This window comes from Salmo salar, chromosome 01 (assembly GCF_965601325.2).
Source record: "Salmo salar chromosome 01, fSalSal1, whole genome shotgun sequence".
Taxonomy (NCBI): Eukaryota; Metazoa; Chordata; class Actinopteri; order Salmoniformes; family Salmonidae; genus Salmo; species Salmo salar.
Window position 1 is genome coordinate 74,022,501 of NC_138291.1, and position 19,468 is coordinate 74,041,968.

A 19,468-nucleotide genomic window follows, 5' to 3' on the forward strand; every position below is an offset into this window, starting at 1 on the left:
GAGATCAGCAAGCATGTAAGCAGGTGGCACAGAATGATGAACACACACCAGGAAACAGATAAGGAATGGCAGGGGTCAGAGCGACGCACAGTTGGTGAGCACTGAACCCAAACACGACAACGGTAAGAAAATGGGAGCCCAGATAGCCAGACTGCTTAGGGGAAGCAACCTGAAATGCATCAGAACCTTTTCCATAGTTCTGCTCTAATGTAGCTAATGAGTGAGTCCAAAGGCCAAAGTGAAGTGTGGGAGGGATGCAGGGCTACCGGAGGCGGGGTATTTGGTAAGGGAGGGAGAAGCAGGGGCGTGATGGTGGGGCATGCGGCATGAAGATGCGTGAATGAAACTGGAGAGTTCCTTCCCTCTTCCCCCTCCTCGGAGAGGGCGGCTAGACTAGAACACGAGAAGGACTTACTGTTGAGTTTCATCACCATCATCACCACCATCATCATCATCGGTCTCTAAATGTGTCATGTGACCCCTGAGGAGACGGAGATAGATTGGGGGGGAGGGATGGGGAGGGGAGAGCGGCTCAGTGGGACTCACAGCAAGAGGGAAAGTCAGAGCTGCTCTCCTCTTTCACCCACAGGGAGGAGACGACACTGGGGGAAGTTAACTCCACTACATTACTAGCAGACTAAATAACAGACTAAATAAAGGTAGAGTTTAAAGAACTACATGGCTATAGAACTGAAGCAAACAGAAATAGTGCTAACTAAACCTAAATGCTATATTTTGCTAATTTTACTCATCTTACGTATTAGGGCTTGGTGATTTCACTACACACTAACTGGAGAAGGCTTAGACTAAGTCATTAAGTCAGTGTATAAGCCATGCTTTATCGAAGTGCACTGTGTCTGATCACACAGCGCAGCCTGTCCTGTTTGGAAGCACAGAACAGCAATGGACAAAACAAAGCAGAGTCAAACCATAACGGCAGCAGTCGGAGCACATTAGCTTTGCGTGACACTGATTGGCTGGATTAGTCCTGCGTGACACTGATTGACTGATGGGGGGGCGGGGGATGGTTAGGGCGCGTCAGCGAATCAAATACCAGAGCGGTTGGAGGTGGAGCCCTGAGGGGCGTGGCCTAACTCACCTCTGCTTAAGCTCCTCCTCCACTGATTTGAGGAGACTCCTGTCGGAAAACGAGTGGAATGAACAAGGGAGAAGTGAAGAAGAGAGGAGAAAGAAAATAACTCTGTGACAGAATCGCACATGACATGAGTAAAGGCTCTCCCTCTCAGAGGGAGGGGGGGTGACCTAAATTAACATGGCATTCTTTAAAGCTACAGGGCAAAAACACATGGAAACCACAGACGATACATTCAGCGTGTTGGCGTGTGAGAGTACGTGAGTTTCATCACAGCTGAGCGGACATCACAACCCATCCAACATTGACCTTAGCTACTCAAAGCTGTACACTCACCAGGGATGTATGAAGCTGTCAGGTCGGCTGTGTGTGGGCAACAGTGTTTGTGTACGCAGGTGGGCGTGAATGACAGCGAAATGGAGAATATAAACCCTATGAGGCTGTCCAGTGAGAGAAGGGTGAAGGAATGTGGACATCAATTGTTCAGGGATCAAATAACAGCGTGCCTCAAATCTGATGTGTATTGAGTGACTTCTCAATATCCTCTCGTCTGATTTATTCCAAACACTTGTGAAAACACACCATCTATCATTCCATCCCATCCGGTTTATGGAGCACATCCTTCTAAATACACATGGTTTAAGCAGCAGCGAGTCTTGTCTCTTGCCATTTCACACACACACAGTGCTTACAGCGCACTTCTTCTGAGCCGAGCTGCGTTTCAGGAAAGGTGTCATGAATAAATGATCAGACGCCTTTCTCTTGACAGGAAGCCACCTCTCAGTACCACACCACCATCTGCTCGGGCTAATCCCTTTGTACAGATAAGACAAGAGGAGAGGGGGAGGCCAAGGCAGGGAGATCGGGGGAGGTGAGGAGATTTGACAGAAGGAGAGAGGAGAGCTGGAGAGGCAAGGGGAAGAGAGGGAAGATAGGGAAGGGGGAGGAAAGGCGGAGAGAGGGAGAAACAGAAGTGGAAACTCAGAATGAGTGACTTACTTGTTTCCTCCCATTAGGCTTGGAGATTCCTGTCCATACTCCAGTTGAAGGTCCTAGAGAGATACACATATCAAAATGACATGATTGTTTCTGAAACACAATGTCACACACACACAATGTGGGAAGTTACCATGGCTGAGGTTACCTACTGTACGGCATCAACTATATTAGAGTGGAGACTCACATACACACCACACCTAAAAACACTTAGAGAGAGACTGGTAAAACCGAAGTGACTCCCAGGTCACATTGATGACACTCATGAACAGGTCATACAGGACCTTGACTACGTGAGAATAACAACCTCGGGGCTGGCAGACAGAGCGCCCACAGAGAGCCGAGGACACTACAGGTCAGAGGTCACCACTGCTGTTGCTTAGAGAAACACCGCTTCGATTTACGATAGACGTTTCTAACGTGCATGTGTGATAAACGTTAAGGGATATGACAGCATTATGCAGTACGGATCTGCAACAAGTAGACCAACAACCGTTCGGTGGCTGCATATATTTCTCCTATTGTACAAGTGGACGCATATGTGAACTGGAAATGTTTTTTTTGTTGCATATCCCAACTCCCCCCCGAGACACCCTCGGAGAACGGAGGCCAGGGTCTGCCGTTAGCAACGACAACCCCGGAGCCAGTTACTGGCCCAACGCTCCGACCGCTAGGACACATGCCGCCCATGACTAGATGAACATGAATGACATGAATGGAAACCATCAACGCTATGTGAAGGTGTAGCAGTGCACGGGGCCATACAGAGGCATCTCAGCACAACTAGGTGCAAAGGTATGGGCGAAGGGCGGGTTTCATGGTATGTGTGCGTGCGCACTGCAGCAATGCGGCTGACTTTACTGAACACTGTTATTGGCTGACACTGCGGGTCCATCAGCTCAGTGGACATATTGATTTCCCAGCGAGGATATAGATACCCGTATTCCCCCTTCACAGCCAAGTGACCGACCCGGACTCCTACAGGCGAACGCACCGCAAACTGATATGTCCATACTACATTGAGCCGGAGAGAGCTCGGCTAACATATTCTTACTCATGCTGACAAACTGCCATATCCCGCTGCCTCGTGTCACGTCAATAAATTCCCCAGTATGGATATGTGACAAAGGAACGAGATGTCTAAGTTTAACGGTGACTGGGGTCAGTGGTCTGAGTCAGAGATAATATTTGGGCAGGGGCAGACAGTGGGGGGCTGGTGATGGCAGCTTAGGGCTTGATCTGGTCCCGCTCTAACAGGCCACGGCCTCAGGGGTCCAAGTCAGTCACACGTTTCCCCCCAAGAGGTGGTTCATCCACCCATATGCTGTCCAGAGATATCCCTCTCCCTAAATCCCTCCAGACATCCCTTTAATCCCTCCATTCCCTCTTGAAGTTGTTTTCTTCCATCCCTTACCCCCCCTCCCCCCTCTAGAGCCTTCGATGTGCTGGTGAGGTCTAACACGTTGTGTGGCCAGAGGCTATACAGTAAAAACATCATAAGACAGGCATAACAACGAGAAACACCAGCCAATAAGGCGAAGACAGCTTCACAGACGCAAATGAACAAACAGTTACTGACATCCAATAAACGGAGACACTGAAAAGAAACACCAACGAGACAGGAAAAGGGCCAACTGAAAGAGGACGGTTAAGCGTTACGAAGCAGAGAGAGGACCCAGAAGGAGAAATGGAGAGATGAGGAAAATACCAGATTAGATCTCGCAGTGTAGTACAGCTCTTCTGCACAGTCCAAAAACGGCTCAGAGTCAGGCTGTTCAGCAGGCAGAATGAGAAAGTCCCGTTAATTCAAAAGTTAATGCCTTCCAATCAGAGAAAGGGATTAAAGCATAGGAGAGGAGGATGGGTAAGTGAGATAGGGAGTGAGGGATGAGAGTGGAGGGGAGAGAATAGGGGTGGCCATGCATGCCGTGTGAACCCTGCACTGAAACATCAGCAAGAGGTGCAGGTTAGTACCAGTGTGAGTCGCATTCAGACAAATCTAGGAGACAACGTCAAGAAATATGCTACACAGGGAGATAGATCACGTGGATGACTTGAGATGAGATATGCAGTAATTGTGAGCGTGATTTAAACTGTAGCAGAGTCTCAACTAAGGGGGCCTGTCCACAAGGTTGTCACCTACACACAGGGTTCAGCCACAGTAGTATCAGGGGGACACTGCAGGACCAGGCCACTCACCGGCTCATGATGGGGCTCTGTCTCCTTCCTCAGCGGAGGGTCAAACTTCACCTGGCCAACTGGGGGTGGGGGAAGAAAGAGCGATCGAGAGAGATACAATTATAGAGTGGGGAGGGAGAGAGCGAGGGAGGGGAGAAGACAAAGAAGGGAGGGAGGGAAAGAGAGGAACGTCAGCCATGTACTCTAGAAAGAAACATAAACCTGTCGGAGTCGACTGCTGTTCTAGTAGGATTTAACTGTGCAGCTGCAGGTTAGAGATAGATGAGTGAGAGTGCTGAGGTGCTTTAACAGGGGAGTGTGTGTGTGTGTGTGTGTGTGTCTCTGTGGTCCTTCACAGCATGGTTTGAGGAGCCATTAATCTATGGAAGCTGAAAAACATAGATTATACTCATGCCAATGTTAATCCTGACAAACAGAGGTTAACTAAAGTACGATTACTATGAACTCGCAGAGAATTTAATGTGCCAGTCCCTCCATAAACCACAGATTAAGCACAGTGCCAAAAATAGCAGACTGGGATAAAACTGAACACACCATAGCCATAGACTGAACTGAATCCGGATGATTCACAAACTAAGCATGATTTGTAGTCCAGGAGTAGGCTCGATCTGGGTACGGGAAACAGGCCCTTAGTCACACATATAGAAACTTACAGTTGATCTCAGAGAGCGTCTTCCCTTCCCTGGTGCTCCTGCTGGTGGAGCGAATCCGATGGGGAACAGACACTGGAGACTGTCCGGAAGAAAACAAAACATACGACCTTAACAGACAAGATCATCATCATCACGCAGAAAAAAAAACCTTTCCCCCATTATGTCTTCCTCAGTCCAATAACTGTAGTCTTATTAAATCCTGGGCGAACTTTGCTACATGGTAAAAAAAACATTTAACATCACTCTCATTGAGGGGAAAGGAGAGTGCTGATCATAATAGATCTTACTGTCTCTAAGACGTGTATATTTCATATGTTCTCAATATACAGGTGTCTCAAACCCAGTCTGGTTTTTAGAGTGAGAAGGGACTGAACCCGTTCTGACCTTTGACCTATACTACATTACCAAAATTATGTGAAACCTGCTCGTCGAACATCTCAATCCAAAATCATGGGCAATAACTTTTCTGGGAAGACATTCCACTAAATGTTGGAACATTGCCGCAGGGACTTGCTTCCATTCAGCCACAAGAGTATTAGTGAGGTCGGGAACTGACGTTGGGCGATTAGGCCTGGCTTGCAGTCGGCATTCCAATTCATCCCAAAGGTGTTCAATTTCTTCCACACCGATCTCGACAAACCATTTCTGTATGGACCTCGCTTTGTGTACGGGTTCACTGTCATGCTGCAACAGGGAAGGGACTTCCCCAAACTGTTGCCACAAAGTTGGAAGCATAGAATCGTCTACAATGTCATTGTATGCTGTAGCATTAAGATCTCTCTTCACTGGAACTAAGGGGCCAAGTCCGAATCATGAAAAACAGCCCCAGATCATTATTCCTCCTCCACCAAACTTTACAGTTGGCACTATGAATTGGCGTATGTAGCATTCTCCTGGCATAAGCCAAAACTAAATTCAGCATTTGGACTGCCAGATGGTGAAGCGTGATTCATCACGCCAGAGAACGTGTTTCCACTACTCCAGAGTCCAACGGCGGCAAGCTTTACACCACTCCAGCAGGCGCTCGGCATTGCGCATGGTGATCTTATGCTTGTGCGTGGCTGCCTGGCCATGGAAACCCATTTCATGATGCTCCCGACGAACAGTTATTGTACCGACGTTTCTACTAGAGGCAGTTTGGAACTCGGTAGTGAGTGTTGCAACCAAGGAACTCGGCGGTCCCATTCTGTGAGCTTGTTTTGGCTACCGCATCGCAGCTGAGCCGTTGTTGCTCCTAAGGGTTTCCACTTCACAACAGCACTTACAATTGACCGGGGCAGCTCTAGCAGGGCAGAAATTTGGCAAACTGACTTGTTGGAAAGGTGGCATCCTATGACGGTGAGGCCATTCTACTGCCAATGTTGGTCTAAGGAGATTGCATTGATGTGTACTCAATTTTATACAAAAATAACCGAATCCACTAATTTGAAGGGGTGTCCACATACTTTTGTATATATACTGTATGAGAGGGAAAATGAGAACAATGACCCAGTCACAACAGCCTCCATGGCAGCAACATAACACAGCATAGACAGACCGCACTGGCAAATAAACCATGGCAACGCAAGGCAGCAATAGATGTCTTAGCAACAACACATGCAGATTAAGGAGAGCTCAAATTCACATCAGTGGACATTTCCTTTACCAGTCTTCTGAGACCAAACACATACTAATTTACACATAACATACTTATAATACGTTCTTCAGTGATTGGTTTTTACCTTTCCTGTTGAAAAGTGAAATCCCAAGTGCAAATACAGTCAATTACACACACTGAAGTGTAAACATTTTTTTTTGGACAACTGCAAACTTCAAGGAGTAGGTTTGTTGGGAAGTCGTGATGTCATCAGCCTCCCCTTGCTTGAGGACCAATAGAGAACAAAAGAGGTACTTAACAAAAGACGTGTCAAAAGATGTATCAATGTAAATAGTCTGGGTGGCCATTTGATTCATTGTTCAGGAGTCTTATGGCTTAGGGGTGGAAGCTATTAAGGAGCCTTTTGGACCTAAACTTGGCTCTCCACTACCGCTTGCCATGCGGTATCAGAGAGAAGTCTAAGACTTGGGTGGCTGGAGTATTTGACCATTTTTAGGGCCTTCCTCTGACACCGCCTATTATATAGGTCCTGAATGGCAGGAAGCTTGGCCCCAGTGATGTACTGGGCCATACATACTACCCTCTGTAGCGCCTTACGGTCGGATGCCGAGCAGGCCGTGATGCAACCCGTCAGGATGCTCTCGATGGTGCCGATGTAGAACCTTTTGAGTATCTGGGGACCCATGCCAAATCTTCAGTCTCCTGAGGGGGAAAGATGTTCCCGTGCCCTCTTCACGACTGTCTTGGTGTGTTTGATAGTTTGTTGGTGATGTGGACACCAAGGAACTTGAAGCTCTCGACCCGCTTCACTACAGCCCCGTCGATGTGAATGGGGGTGTGTTCGGCCCTCCTTTTCCTGTAGTGCACGATCAGCTCCTTTGTCTTGCTCACGTTGAGGGAGAGGTTGTTGTCCTGGCACCACACTGCCAGGTCTCTGACCTCCTCCCTATAGACAGTCTAATCCTTGTCGGTGATCAGGCCTACTGTTGTTTTGCAAGCAAACTTAATGATTGTGTTGCAGTCGCGCTTGGCCACGCAGTCGTGGGTGAACAGGGAGCACAGGAATGGACTAAGCACGCACCCCTGAGGGGCCCCCTTGTTGAGGATCAGCGTGGCAGATGTGTTGTTTCCTACCCTTACCACCTGGGGGCGGCCCGTCAGGAACTCCAGGATCCAGTTGCAGAGGGAGGTGTTTAGTCACAGGGTCCTTAGCTTCGTGATGAGCGTTGTGAGCACTATGCTGTTGAACGCTGAGCTGTAGTCAATGAACAGCATTCTCACATAGGTGTTTCTCTTGTCCAGGTGGGAAACGGCACCTCAGTTTGACCTCACCTTAGCATATCAATCAAGTTCCTATATGTTTATGCACTAAGCACACCCTTGGCCTAGCTAGACAAATCACAAGCTTGTTAACATTAGCTTTAACAAACGAACACACATACAAAATAGAAGGTATGTACAGTATGTAACACAAACATGTATATACACAGGGTGTGTGAGAGCGAGAAATTTTTTCCAAAGTGCTACATGTAGTATGCCATCTGAACTTATTCTCACAGTTTAACTGTGCCCCTATTCATGCCTGAAACGCACCCAAAACACTCTTCAAAATCCCACATGCAGATACATTTAACAAATGAAGTAACATCAACTCCATAAGCAAGGTTCAATGACAAGACCTAGTCCAGTCTATCTGACCACACACAGACCGGTGTTAGTTAGTTCTGTTTCTACAGGTACTGATTACAGTGGTACTGGTGCAGTTGTAATGCAGGCCACATTGGTACCTTCTTGCGCATGGCAAAGTGAGGTGCTCGCCGAGCACCTGGGGTGATGGGAAGGAAGTGGCCCATATATTTAAACTGAGGAAGAGGAGGAAGAAGAGCAGAGAGAGGGGTAATGGAGGAGGGAGGAACGAGAGAGGAAAGATGTAGAACTCTGACAGTTAAGAGATCAGCATGATTGGTCTCTACGCATTTAGTTCGTACAATGAGGACAGGTGTCAGTCTTATCCTGCTATTAGATTTGAGAAACCTGAAGAGATGGAGAGGTTGGAGTTATGGGTTAGGGTGGCGGGGGGTGACTACCTCTGGTTCTGGGTCGTCATCGTCAAAGTCGTTGTATGTGGTGTGGTCTGGGTTGTTGGATTTGTCCAGCAGTTCGATGGCCAGGGTTCGACTGAGAGGCTGTGACACAAACGGGTGCTGTGGACACAGGAAGGGGACGCGAGGTCACAGCCTACAGACACTCATATCGTGACAGACACTCATATCTAGTGTTGCCCTCTAGACTGGGAGTACCTGTAATAGTTTCTCTGCTGTTGGCCTCTTCTTGGGATTTTTCGTCAGGGACAATTTGACAAAATGATGGAAATTATTTCCCCTTCATAGGAGGAGAGAGAAATGATGGATGTCAGAGCATTTATGTTTATAATATGAAGAGAAAACGGTTAAACTGAGGATTAAACCTTTTCCTCACTATTCACAGAGGAGAGGTGAACACTTACCATTTCACTTTGTCTTTCAATTTGGGTGACTGGAAATTACTCTTTGTCATCAAGAAAAGGGCCCTAGGAAGAAAGGAAACAGACTTGGTTTCTAGAACAAAGTACATTATACACTGGGTGGTTTGAGCCCTGGGTATAACAAAACATTAACTTAAAAATTAAGTACATTGGTAAACAGTTTACAATAGCAATAAGGCACCCTGGGGGTTTGTGGTATATGGCCAATATTCCCAGCTAAGGGCTGTATCCAGCCCTTAGAATAGCCCTTAGCTGTGGTATATTGGCCATATACCTCACCCCCTCGTGCATTATTGCTTGAATAAATATCCAGCATCAGAGTCATAAGGCTTAATTCCCCTACACACAGACTCACCTCATAGGGTGCAGGTCGAACATGGGAGGTTGCAGCTCGGCAAGCTCGATAGCTGTGATGCCCACGGCCCAGATATCACACAGCTGGTTGTAGCCCCCCTTCCTCTCCACGGCTGCCACCTCTGGAGCCATCCTGATAGGATGAGAGGAGGGAGGCAGCGAGGCGAAAAGAGAGAGAGACAAAAGGAAAAAAACAGTACTTATCAGGCATAGACCAACAATCATTCAAGGCAATCAAATACAATTATAACACTGTCCAGAGATATATGAATGGTCTGTCACAATAAGTCAATTAACCATAACATCATGTCAGAGTCTATCCAGAGTATGACACTGAGGGGAGAAGCTCACCAGTATGGTGTTCCAATGAAGGACTTCCTCTTAGCCAGCGTGGCAGTGATCTGTGCTGATACACCAAAGTCAGCTAAGGAGGGAGAGGGAGGAAAATGAGCCAAAAGATCAGATGTATTCTGAGATCTCATTCTAATAGGTACTCAAGGTGAGGCTTTGGGAACTGACATGTCTGGTGAGGGGAAAGTAGTGGTTGTCCGTGGCCTTACCTAGTTTCACATAGCCGTTGTCGGTCAATAGAATATTTGCTCCCTATGAGGAAAAGTAATAGGGTCAGGCAAAAAATACCATCAACATTTCAGAGATATTTTTTGCAAAGATGAGTAAGGAGTGAAAGGCAATCGTCTCTACTCGAAAGCATGCGTATCACTATCACTGACATGGCTTTACCTTAATGTCTCTGTGCATTTTGCCTTTGTTGTGGAGATAGTACAAACCCTGTAAGTAAGGAAAGAAACAAAACACATTCTCATTCAATCTGACCCATAGATTCACATGGCACTGGCAGCAGGGATTAAAACATACCTGAAGGGTTTCCCGTGACATATACGCAATCTGAGACTCAGACAGAGGCCCAGTCACTGGATAGGAGGGAGGAAGAGATGAGGAAAGAGTTTAAGAGCTATCCAATGTGTATCAAGCAATTCATACACAATTTAGAGTTCAACACCAGTTGATTCACTTAGAGTGCTATTTACTGTGCTGGCTAGCTGGCTTAAGTGTGTGAGTGAAAAGAGTGGATATTGATTGCAACAAGCTTTCATTTATTGTGCTTCATGGTCTGTTTTTAGATGAAAACACAGCTATTCTGTTAGGGTGACTGTGAGCATGGGTGAATGCATAGGTCGCCACAGTGTGAGCGAGTTTGTGAGTGTGGGAATGTGTGTGTCCTACCATGATAAATATCCTGCAGAGATCCTCCTCCGCAGTACTCCATGCTGATCCATAATTTATCCCTCCTGGAGAAGAGAAGTGATACACTCACTGTCAATATCCCTCTCAACAGACCACAAGTCAGCAAGACTGGGAACGCAAGACTCAAAGCTAGAGCTGGGCGATACATCGAATTCATTTGAATCTAATGTTTTGGGGCGATATTCCAAATGCCTGTATCGCAAGAATCACATTTTTTTCGTATGCATTTCCGCTTGTTCTCATGTTGTCTTTTTGGTCTCGTCTCATTCGCTCCTTCTGTGCACCTATCCATTTACACCAGAGATCTGTATATAATGACGAGATGCTCATGTCTCCGCCCTAACAACGGGAGTCGTCGTCCAAAAGTCGAGAAGGCAGGCGACAAGCTTAGGTTCAACATAAGCGCATGAAATAGCTGTATTATTTGAGTCCAACTTCAGAGAGATGTATTGTCTATCCATACCTGATCGACCAGTATGCCAGTCTTACCTGAGATAGCTGCCGAAGTAGGCCACAATGTTGGAGTGTTTGCAGTCCTTCATCATGATGATCTCCTGCTGCACCACCTCAAAGTCCTCACCTGTCAATCAAATAGTCAGTCAGCCGATCAGTTACATGTTCATTATTACATGATCAAGCCATAAAGCGTTAGCCTGGTGGCTAGATCCGTTTGTGCTTTAGCCAACTCCTCTGACATGTTGTCGTCATGCCGTACAACAGAGATGGTAGCTTAAGCAGAAACAGACATGGCTACCAGGCCAATACAGCCGATTTTCATCTCAGGATACAGACACCAACACGTTACATCATTTCAAATTCATGCAGATGGTAAACATGATAGAACTTGTTTTGAGGCTGTAGTGTCTACAGTAAATATATTGATGCAGGAAGTGAAGGCACTGCAGCACTAACTGCATCAGATCCAGCTATTTTAGGATGCCTTCAAAACGCTGGGACATGACTAAGAGCCCGGGCTTATACGAAATGACAGCACATCTCAGCATGGATAAAATAGCTAAAAGACCATTTTAGTGGGGTACCAGCTTAGAAATAATCTTATTTAAATGTCAAAACGTCTATTTCGGTTGCTCCATATACATTTGAGTAATTTAGCAGACACTATTACCCACACGGGACCATCTATATGCTGTATACACTTTTAAAATGAGACACACACATCCACATACAGTACACTCACATCCATCCACACTCAGAACCATCTTTGACAACAGTCAGAATGGATGTGGGTGAATATTGTTGAGTTGGCATCTCCACACACGGGCCTACATAGCCCCCTTACTGTCATCACACCCTTTGACCCCGAGGTGAAGCGCTACTGTCTGATGGATACCCTGGCTTGGGCTCTCTCTGGGTGTCCCTGTCAAACCCTTCAGATCTGTGAACGTCTAAGCGAATTATGGGTCAGGAAGGGCACTATCTCCAAGGCAAATCTCTGTTACTATGGTAACGAGTCTGACCCAAGGGCCCCAGCAGCTATACTGACAGGAATTGTTGAAGCACATAGTGGACAACAAGGCATACATGCTAGGACACATCTACAATCATACACATAAGCCTTATTAACTAGTTATGTATGGAGAGGTTTAACCCTTTCCAGTCACTAAAACCTGCTATAAATTCATGTGGGACCGTTGGCAAATTATTAAATCATGCCAAACCCTGAATAACCACCTATATCCTTCTAGCGCCCTGAGCTGTCAAGCAGCCACACAGCTTGCTAAGTGCTAACACTGTCACATGATAGGTGGGGCTACAGTACCTTCAGAAAGTATTCATATCCCTCGACTTATTTCCCATTTAGTTGTGTTAGCTTGAATTCAAAATGGATGACATTTTTTTCATCACCCATCTACACACAATACCCCATAATGACAAAGTGAAAACATGTTTGTTTTTTTTGCAAATGTATTGAAAATGAAATATTGAACTCTGTCATTTACATAAATATTGATACCCCTGAGTCAAAACATGACTTTTGGCAGCGATTACAGCTGTGAGTCTTTCTAGGTAAAGTCTAAGCTTTGCAACACCTGGATTATACAATATTTGCACATTATTGTTTTAAAAATTCTTCAAGCTCTATCAAGTTTTGTTGGTGATCAATGCTAGGCAGCCATTTTCAAGTCTTGCCATAGATTTCAAGACAATTTATGTTAAAACTAACTAGGCCACTCAGGAGCATTCAGTGTCATCTTGGTATGCAAATCCAGTGTATATTTGGACTTGTGTTTTAGGTTATTGTCACACTGAAAAGGTAAATTTGTCACCCAATGTCTGTTGGAAAGCAAATAACCAGGTTTCCCCCTTTAGGATTTTTCCTGTACTTAGCTTTATTGCGTTTCTTCTCATCCTAATAAACTCCCTAGTCCTTGCCGATGACAAGCATACCCATAACACAATGCAGCCAGCACCATGCTTGAAAATATGAAGAGTAGTATGTTGGAATTGCCCCAAACATAATGCTTTGTATTCAAGACAAAGTTAATTTCTTTGACCAATTTTTACGGTTTTACTTTAGTGCCTTATTGGAAACAGGATGAATGTTTTGGAATATTTTATTCTGTACAGGCTTCCTTCTTTTCGCTCTTATTTAGGTTAGTATGGAGTAACTACAATGTTGTTGATCCATCCTCAGTTCTCTCCTATCAGAGCCATTAAACTAACTGTTTTAAAGGCACCATTGGCCTCATGGTAAAAATCGATGAGTGGTTTCCTTCCTCTCCGGTAACTGAGTTAGGAAGGACGCCTGCATCTTTGTAATGACTGTGTGTATTGATACACCATCCAGAAGTGTAATTAATAATTTCACTATGCTCAAAGGGATATGCAATGTCTGCGTCTTTCATTTTTACCCATCTACCAATAGGTGCCCTTCGTTGCGAGGCATTGGAAAACCTCCCTGGTCTTTGTGGTTGAATCTGTGTTCGTAATTCACTGCGCGACTGATGGACCTTAAAGATAATTGAATGTGTAGGGGACAGAGATGAGGTGGTCATAAAAAAAGAATGTTAAACACTATTATTGCACACAGAGTGAGTCCATGGAACTTATGTGACTTGTTACACAAATGTTTACTCCTGAACTTATTTAGGCTAAGAGTTTGAACACTTATTGACTAAAGACATTACAGTTTAATGGGGTATTGCGTGCAGGCCAGTGACACAAAATCTCAATTTAATCCATTTTTAATTTAGGCTGGAACACAACAAAAAAGGTAGAAAAAGTCAAGGTGTGTGAATAATTTCTGAAGGCACTGTATATCCTCCAGCTATACCAGTGTTTACACCCCGATGCTGCAGCATGACAACTTGGCTCTGTGTCAGAGATGGCTGTGATGGGTCACCGCTCCAGCACTACAAAAGGGCAACACAAAAGGAAAAAAAAATAAAAAAATTCATAGGTTACAGCACAGAGGTAATAGGAGGATTGTAGGGGCGAATCCTACATCATGCATTGACGTCAATAAGATCTTGACATGAACATTTGGAGTTGTGCACGCGGATCTCCGAGGACTCAACCCTAGGAGACGTAAAATAAATCTGAAGAGGAAGTGCAAACACAGTGCCATGTTTTTAGGCTTCGATATTTGTCTTTTAATGCCTGCGGAAAATGACAGGTGCACCGCTGCAAAGGCTTATCAAATGAAGCTCAAGATTTTTCAAAAGCGTGTCAAGGTAATGATACACAGCTTACCAGTGGGAGAGTTCATAATCACTGGGAGGAGCAGAGAAAGAGAGATTTCAAATTGGATAGGAAGTATTTCACATGAAACATTTCAGGAGGATTGATAATCCTCACTGCAGGGTTCAGTCATTCTGTTCCTGCCTTTGAAATCCATACCCAGCCCATCAGACGCTCCGTCCTGCATAACTAACATTCCAGACAATCAATCACTGAAGACTGAGCCAAAACAGTACTAAAACACTGTTCTGGCATGCATACACTACTTGAAATACTGTATAATATGAACTGAGAAATTAGGCAAATTTATTGCACCCAAATTGGCCATTTTAAATTACAGGGTTCATATAATATTCAGTGTAGTACCTAAGATTCAAATTGGACCAAACATTCTTCTAACAATTAGACATTACGAATACAAAGAAATTGTAAAAAAAAAAAAGTTGTTAGGTTTATGTCAAATCAAATGGTCACGTACACAGATTTGCAGATGTTATCACAGATGCTGAAAATTGCTTGTGTAGACAGAATGGTGTGTAGACAGTATACGAGTAGAAAAGGTGTTTACAGCGGTAGTTATATAGGATGAGCCATGACTAGAAAAAGGTATATATATATATATAGTACCACTAATACATTTGGACACCCCATTCAAGCATTTTTCTTAATTTTTTACAATGTTTTACATTGTAGAATAGTAGCTCAGACATCAACATTACAAAATAACACATATGGAATCATGTAGTAAACAAATCAAAATATATTTTAGATTCTTCAAAGTAGCAACCCTTTGCCTTGATGACAGCTTTGAACACTCTTGCCATTCTCTCAGCCAGCTTCACCTGGAATGCATATGGAGTTCCCACATATGCTGAGCACTTGCTGGCTGCTTTTTCTTCACTCTGCGGTCCAACTCATCCAAATTGGTTTGAGGTCAGGTGATTGTGGAGGCCAGGTCATCTGATGCAGCACTCTCCTTCTTGGTCAAATAGCCCTTACACAGCCTGGTGGTGTGTTGGGTCATTGTCCTGTTGAAAAAAAAAAATTATAGTGGGACTAAGCCCAAACCAGATGGGATGGCGTATCGCTGTGGTAGCCATGCTTGTTAAGTGTGCCTTGAATTCTAAATAAAATCACAGACAGTGTCACCAGCAAAGCACACCATCACACCTCCTCCTCCATGCTTCACAGTGGGAACCACACATGCGGAGATCTTCCGTTCACCTCGTCCGCGTCTCACAAAGATCAGACCAAAAGGACAGATTTCCACCAGTCGAATGTCCATTGCTCGTGTTTCTTGGCCCAAGCAAGTCTCTTCTTATTGGTGTCCTTTAGTAGTGGTTTCTTTGCATTAATTATCCCATGAAGGCCTGATTTACACAGTCTCCTCTGAACAGTTGATGTTGAGATGTGTCTGTTACTTGAACTCTGTGAAGCATTTATGTGGGCTGCAATTTCTGAGACTGTTAACTCTAATGAACTTATCTTCTGCAGCAGAGGTGACAGCTTTCCTGCGGTGGTCCTCATGAGAGAGTGTCATCATAGCGCTTGATGGATTTTGCAAATGCAATTGAAGAACCTTTTTCCATATTGACTGACCTTCATGTCTTAAAGTAATAATGGTCTGTCGTTTCTCTTTGCTTATTTGAGCTGTTCTTGCCATAATATGGACTTGGTCTTTTATCAAATAGGGCTATCTTCTGTATACCACCCCTACCTTGTCACAACACAACTGAGTGGCTCAAACGCATTAAGGAAGGAAAGAAAATCCACAAATTAACAATTTAACAATGCACACCTGTTAATTGAAATGCATTCCAGGTGACTACCTCATGAAGCTGGATGAGATAATGTCAAGAGTGTGCAAAGCTGTCATCAAGGCAAAGGGTGGCTACTTTGTAGAATGTTTTTTTAGCACTTTTTTGATTGCTACAAGATTCCATGTGTTATTTCATAGTTTTTTGTCTTCACTATTATTATACAACGTAGAAAATTGTAAAAATAAAGAAATGCCCTGGAATGATTAGGTGTGTCCGAACTTTTGACTGGCACTGTACATATAGTGGGTAAAACAGTATGTAAACATTATTAAAGTTACAAGTGTTCAATGACTCTACATACGTAGGGCAGCCGTCTCTAAAGTGCAGGGTAGAGTACTTGGTGGTAGCCAGCTAGTAACAGTGAATAAGGTTCAGGGCAGGGTACTGAGCGGAGGCCCGCTAGTGGTGATTGTTTAACAGTTGGATGGCCTGTAGATGCACTATATATACACAAAAGTATGTGGACACCCATTCAAAATTAGTGGATTTGGCAATTTCAACCACACCCGTTGCTGACAGGTTTATAAAAATCGAGCACACAGCCATGCAATTTCCATAGACAAACATTGGCAGTAGAATGGCCTGTACTGAACAGCTCAGTGACGTTCAACGTGGCACCGTCATAGGAAGCCACCTATCCAACAAGTCAGTATGTCAATTTCTGCCCTGCTAGAGCTTCCCTGGTCAACTGTAAGTGCTGTTATTGTGAAGTGGAAACGTTTAGGAGCAACAATGGCTCAGCCGCAAAGTGGTAGACCACACAAGAATACAGAACTGGACCACCGAGTGCTGAAACGCGTAAAAAACGCCTGTCCTCGGTTGCAACACTCCTTATTGAGTTCCAAATTGCCTCTGGCAGCAATATCAGCACAAGAACTGTTCATCTGAGCTTAATGAAAAGAGTTTCCATGGCTGAGCAGCCGCAAACAAGCCTAAGATCACCATGAGCGTTGGCTTGGGTGGTGTAAAGCTCACCTCCATTGGACTCTGGAGCAGTAGAAAAACGTTCTCTGGAGTGATGAATCACACTTCACCATCTGGCAGTCCGACGAACGAATCTGGGTTTGGCAGTCAGTTAAAAATTTGTTCATATTTACAATGATTGCCTACCGGGGAACAGTGGGTTAACTGCCTTGTTCAGGGACAGAACGACAGATTTTTACCTTGTCAGCTCAGGGATTTGATCCAGCAACCTTTCGGTTACTGCCCCAACGCTCTAACCACTAGGCTACCTGCCACCCCATTCTAGACGATTCTGTGCTAACGTTGTGACTACAGTTTGGGAAAGGCCCTTTTCTGTTTCAGCATGACAATGCCCCCATGCACAAAGCAAAGTCCATACAGAAATGGTTTGTCGCGATCGGTGTGGAAGAACTTGACTGACCTGCACAGAGCCCTGACCACAACCTCATCGACACCTTTGGGATGAATTGGAACGCCGACTGCGAGCCAGGCCTAATCACCTAACATCAGTTCCCGACCTCACTAATGCTCGTGGCTAAATGGAAGCAAGTCCCTGCAGCAATGTCCCAACATCTAGTGGAAAGCCTTCCCAGAAGAGTAGAGGCTGTTATAGCAGCAAGGGGGGACCAACTCCATATTAAATGCCCAGGATTTTGGAATGAGATGTTCGACGAGCAGGTGTCCACATACTTTTGGTGATGTAGTGTCCCAGCTTCGATGCACCTGTACGGTCTACACCTTTTAGATGGCAGCCCGTGGCTCGGGTGGATGAGGTCTTGGATGGTCTTCTTGGTCATCCTGTGACACCGGGTGCTGTAGATGTCCTGGAGGGCAGGCAGTGTGATGAGTTGGGCTGACCGCACCACTCTCTGGAGACCCCTGCCTTTGCGGGTGGTGTAATTGCCATATCAGGGGTTGATACAGCCAAACAGAATGCTCTTGTCGTTATTGGTAATCAGGCCTACCACTGTTGTGTCGTCAGCGAACTTGATGATTCAGTTGATGGGTTAACAGGGAGTACAGGAGAGGGCTGAGCACAGACCTTTTGGGCCGCCTGATATTACCAGGTTCTGACTGCGGTGCTGGTTTCAGCAATGTTAAAGGAATAGTTCACTCAAATTACATATTGATTTCCTTACCCTGTAAGCAGTCTATGGAGAAGGTATGACAGCAACCCATGCTTTAGTTATGATACCTATGTTAGCCTTTTCACACTTTATGTCCAAATCACCCATAAGTATCTAAAAATTGATTGTGTAACTCAATGTTACTTATAGATGATTTGGATATGCAGTGTAAAATGCAAATAGGTACCATTGACTTGCATTGGATTTATGCCACAAATGCATTTAAAAACAATGGCCAGGTAAACAAAACGAAAGAACGGGTTGCTGTCATACCTTACCAAATAGCAGGAACAGCACCACCTTGTGGTCAGAACCTGGTAATATCAGGATGTAACAACTTCAATTACACATTTCTCTGAAGAAAAAAAGAAAGAAAAAACCCCACTAAATTCACTGAGAACACATTACATAGGATGAATAAACAATACTCAGTTTCACACTACTTGTCAGACAGAGAGAACCTAGAATGTAATGGGGGGGGGGGGGGGTCCGTTGGTGGCTTTTGTACATTTCTTTGGATTCCTCATGTGTTACTCATTGTAAGAAAGAAATTGGTCCTAATCAGATGTTATGCACTATATTTATTCAATATTCTATGAATACTATAAATTAAAATGTTGAATGAGTGCAATCAATTAGCTTATATTTGAACAAAACAATGTTGCAGGAATCTTACCTGTTTCGAACCACAGAAATTATTGCAGAACAAATCGGATGGCGTGTGTGTCATGGCTTGCTGAAATGACATGGAACGACCCTGTGGCCCGTATAGTACTGAATTCACCTATAATCCATAGTAGCCTATTCACTGTCAGGATTTAAAATATATCTGCATCACACACTAGTTTGTTATTCAAGGGTGGTCCAGTCCAAACATACAGACCACCCTGGTGGTTCCGGTAGGGACTCTTATGTTTAATCAGTCTGATACCATTAGCAGTTTCACTGCAGAATGCGTCTGCAGGTAGAAGAACCTTAGGTAACACACAGCCTGCCCCCTGACAAAGTATTCAAAACAAAAAGTCTAACTTTCTTCTAAATAAAATGTATGGCAGAGGTGTTTGTTGGGGCAGTGAGACGTAAGGATTTGCATACGTAAACGTGGATGGATGAGAAAAACACCCCATTTCAGCTGCTTATTCCAGCTTACTGTTCGAGAACTGTCTGAAGTCAT

The 19,468-nt window shown here is 44.7% G+C and overlaps 1 protein-coding gene across 15 annotated transcripts in view; it reads right to left on the reverse strand.

Annotated features, from left to right (window-relative positions):
• Positions 1 to 19,468, reverse strand: part of LOC106608247 (mitogen-activated protein kinase kinase kinase kinase 3) — a 64,001-nt gene that overhangs the window by 12,892 nt on the left and 31,641 nt on the right. For 2 of the 15 annotated variants that reach the window (XM_014206119.3, XM_014206092.3), the window contains exons 3-20: positions 14,397 to 14,417; positions 11,172 to 11,262; positions 10,662 to 10,726; positions 10,293 to 10,348; positions 10,158 to 10,205; positions 9,977 to 10,019; positions 9,768 to 9,840; positions 9,418 to 9,549; positions 9,045 to 9,107; positions 8,839 to 8,920; positions 8,626 to 8,742; positions 8,326 to 8,400; positions 4,942 to 5,020; positions 4,289 to 4,347; positions 3,798 to 3,860; positions 2,093 to 2,145; positions 1,100 to 1,138; positions 416 to 481 (exon numbers count right to left, since the gene is read on the reverse strand). In XM_014206119.3, coding sequence (XP_014061594.1) covers positions 416 to 481; positions 1,100 to 1,138; positions 2,093 to 2,145; positions 3,798 to 3,860; positions 4,289 to 4,347; positions 4,942 to 5,020; positions 8,326 to 8,400; positions 8,626 to 8,742; positions 8,839 to 8,920; positions 9,045 to 9,107; positions 9,418 to 9,549; positions 9,768 to 9,840; positions 9,977 to 10,019; positions 10,158 to 10,205; positions 10,293 to 10,348; positions 10,662 to 10,726; positions 11,172 to 11,262; positions 14,397 to 14,417 — 1,225 coding nt within the window. The remainder of the gene's footprint in view (positions 1 to 415; positions 482 to 1,099; positions 1,139 to 2,092; positions 2,146 to 3,797; positions 3,861 to 4,288; positions 4,348 to 4,941; positions 5,021 to 8,325; positions 8,401 to 8,625; positions 8,743 to 8,838; positions 8,921 to 9,044; positions 9,108 to 9,417; positions 9,550 to 9,767; positions 9,841 to 9,976; positions 10,020 to 10,157; positions 10,206 to 10,292; positions 10,349 to 10,661; positions 10,727 to 11,171; positions 11,263 to 14,396; positions 14,418 to 19,468) is intronic. The other 13 variants (XM_014206195.3, XM_082976545.1, XM_014206202.3 and 10 more) reach the window with 11 other exon arrangements.